The following is a 3,258-nucleotide window of genomic DNA, read 5'->3' as shown; positions in this document are numbered from 1 at the left end:
TCTCAGCACCCAGGTAATAAAATTCCTCCCCTGATTTGAGCGAAGAGAGAAGATTCTGTACCTTAACTTTTGAATATCTGCTCTGAGGAAGAATTCAGTTGGCGAACGGAAAGAGTCTTAGTCTCAGCCTGGGCTGAAGGTGGTTTCACACAGACAAAAAGAACTGGGAGCGAGACTGGGCCAGGTTGTCCCGTAGTGAGACCAGACTCCCATTCAGGCCAAAGGACCTCTTCCATGGAAGTAAGAAGACTCCCTGCCAATGTTCCCTCTAAGCTATGGAGCTCTGTGAGCAAAAATTCTACTTGGTGAGCTATTGGCATTAAAGTTGTGAGCAGGAAATTTGGCTGCTGCATAAATCAGTTTGCTCTGGAGCCATCCTCCCTGAACTAAGACAAAAATGTGTGAGCCAGAGGCTAAAAAACTGTGAGCTGGCTCACACTAACTCAGCTTAGAGGGAACACTGCTCCCTGCCCAGTGAAACAGGGAGAGTTCTCTCTAGGGAACAGAGATCATAGAATCATAAGAGTTGGAAGGGACCGCCAGGGTCATCTAGTCCAACCCCCTGCACAATGCCGGAAATTCACAAATACCCCTCCCTCCCTCCAGACCCGCAGTGACCCTCTAAGCTGAGTTAGTGTGAGCTAGCTCATAGTTTTTTAACCTCCGGCTCACACATTTTTGTCTCAGCTCAGGAAGGAGGGCTCCAGAGCAGACTAATTTATGCAGTAGCCAAATTGCTCGCTCACAACTTTAATGCCAGGAGCTCTCAAAGTAGAATTTTTGTTCACAAGAGCCCACAGCTTAGAGGGAACATTGGCAGTGACCCCCTGCTCCATGCCTAGAAGATGACACAAAACCCTCCAGGATCCCTGGCCAAACTGCTAAAAGCTACATCTTTCCTATCTGTGTTGGCTTCTAGAGGGGAGCTTCCTGTCTGCTTCACACAAAGAGCTATAAACCTTGTGAATACATGAATGCTAGATAAAAGCATTTCCGCAAGCAAGTTGTTAGTTGACCAAAGATTACAGGTCACTTCATTAGGCTAAACAACTCCCACAAACCTTCCCGCCGTAGAATACATTATGTAAGTAACATCCTGTTTCCTAACAAACAACACTTAACTCTGTAATGACTGAAGTGTAAGCAACTTGAAACTCCAACAGGCATCTTGGGGCTAGGCCCCCTGACTTAATGGCAAGCCCCCCTGACTTCCCATCCAGCCCTGGGCCCCCCAAGTGGCAGCAGGTGTGGGGAAGGAGCTGGGTATTCCTTTAATTTGATTAGCCAGTGCCCCCTAAGAAATTTAAATGCCCCCCCAACTTAAAAAATCCTGGCTACGGGCCTAGGTAGGGATCTGCAAGGGTCCGGCTTTGACTTCTTCCCCCACCTGTGTCGCTGGTGGGGAGGGCCCTTAAGGGTGGGAGTTAAAAGGCCCCCCTCCCTGCGCTCCTGCTGGACATCCCCCCCACCTCTCCTGGTGAGGGTGACGCTCCGTCCCTTTTCGATCTTGTAGTTGGCGCGGCAGAAGGCGTCCACCTGGCCCCGCACGTAGTCCATCCAGGACTTCCGGCTGTTCCAGGCGGGGACGTCGGGCTCGCCCAGCTTGGTGATGGCCTCGTACTCTCTGCGGTGGCTGTCGAAGCGCACGAACTCCTCCCGCCCGTAGATGTATCTTTGTAGGAAGCGGACCTCCCCGTGAGTCCCGTTGGCGAAGCGGCACTCGAGCTTCCCCTGGTAGAGAAAGTGGGCAGCTGTGGGGGGGGGAAGTGGGGGGGGAGAAGCGAGTCATTCCGGGCCCCAGAAGTCGCAGCTGCCCCCCGGCCCTTTACCAGTCCCTCCCCGCCCCCAAGGACTGAGGAGGCCCGTAGCCACGATTTTTTTTTAATTTGGGGGGCCTTTAAATAAGTCAGGGGCACCCCACACATACACCCCCAAGTGAGCCCCACAAATTAAATTTTAAAATGGAAGTCAGGACGGCTGGGCTGCATGGGAAGTTGGGGGGGGGCTTGGTGTTAAGTCAGGGGGGCCAGGCACCGAGATGCTGCACTGTAGCTACCGGCCTGGGGCTGAGCTGGTTCCCAACCCCTTGAGGGGGGCTGTCGGGGAAGGAGAGAGTTCCCTGCTCTGCTGCATCATCGGCCTCTGGGGGGAAGCAGCGGCAGCCGCCAGTCCCCCTCGGGACGCTTCAGGGGCAACTGGAGAGAAGAAGAAGAAGAGATTGGATTTATACCCCGCCCTTCACTTGGAGTCTCAGAGTGGCTTACAAACTCCTCTCTCTTCCCCTCCCCATAACAGACACCCTGTGAGGTGGGTGGGGCGGAGCGAACTCTGACACAAACTGCTCTTTTTCAAGGACAGCTGTGCCAGAGCTTGTGACTGACCCAAGGTCACATCAGCAGGTGCAAGTGGAGGAGTGGGGGAATCAAACCTGGTCCTCCCGGATTAGAGTCCGCACACTTAACCATCCAGGTGGAGGAAGCAGGGGCGGACGCCTCAGAGACCTGCCCCCTTTGATTCTGGGGAGAAGCTTTGGCCTGCAGGTGTAAAGCTGCAGGTAGATGAAGACTGGTCGCTGTCAATGCTCCCTCTAAGCTGTGGAGTCTTGTGAGCAAAAATTCTACTTTGTGAGCTACCGGCATTAAAGTTGTGAGCAAGCAATTTGGCTGCTGCATAAATTAATGTATGGCTGTGAGAGTTGGACTATAAGGAAGGCCGAGCACCGAAGAATAGATTCTTTTGAACTATGGTGCTGGAGAAGACTCTTGAGAGTCCCTTGGATTGCAAGAAGATCAAATCAGTCAATCCTCAAAGAAATCAACCCTGACTGTTCCCTGGAAGGCCAGATAATGAAACTGAAGCTCAAATACTTTGGCCACCAAATGAGAAGGGAGCACTCACTGGAGAAGACCCTGATGCTGGGAAGGATTGAAGGTCAAAGAAGACGGGGACGGCAAAGGATGAGATGGTTGGACAGTGTCATCGAGGCAACCTGTGAGCCCGAGGCTAAAAAACGATGAGCTAGCTCACACAAACTCAGCGTAGAGAGGGAACACTGGTCGGTGCCAGTGTAGCCTCGAAAGAAGAGCCAGAGTCCGGCACCTAGAAGACTCACAAAGCTCATCACCCAACCCGAGTCTGGTTAGTCTTTCTGTGTGACCCTCTTCAGTCCACTAGGGGGAGCCAGAGGGTCGCGGTAGGCCTCAATGTCCCCGGAGGGATCGGCGGAGAGGAGGGAAAGATCCTCCGACCCCCCCCCCC

At 53.2% G+C, this 3,258-nt stretch overlaps 1 protein-coding gene across 1 annotated transcript in view; it reads right to left on the bottom strand.

The window, feature by feature from the left end:
- The window catches only part of LOC107107490 (H-2 class II histocompatibility antigen, E-S beta chain-like), an 11,831-nt gene that overhangs the window by 7,872 nt on the left and 701 nt on the right, over nucleotides 1–3,258 (bottom strand). Inside the window, exon 2 of the mRNA XM_015407797.1 lies at nucleotides 1,470–1,751. Coding sequence (XP_015263283.1) covers nucleotides 1,470–1,751 — 282 coding nt within the window. The remainder of the gene's footprint in view (nucleotides 1–1,469; nucleotides 1,752–3,258) is intronic.

Source organism: Gekko japonicus, unplaced genomic scaffold (genome assembly GCF_001447785.1).
Source record: "Gekko japonicus isolate JY-2015 unplaced genomic scaffold, Gekko_japonicus_V1.1 scaffold2857, whole genome shotgun sequence".
In the NCBI taxonomy this organism is placed as follows: Eukaryota; Metazoa; Chordata; class Lepidosauria; order Squamata; family Gekkonidae; genus Gekko; species Gekko japonicus.
The sequence above is the reverse complement of the archived record's forward strand: the minus strand, read 5'-3'. Positions and strand labels throughout refer to the sequence as shown.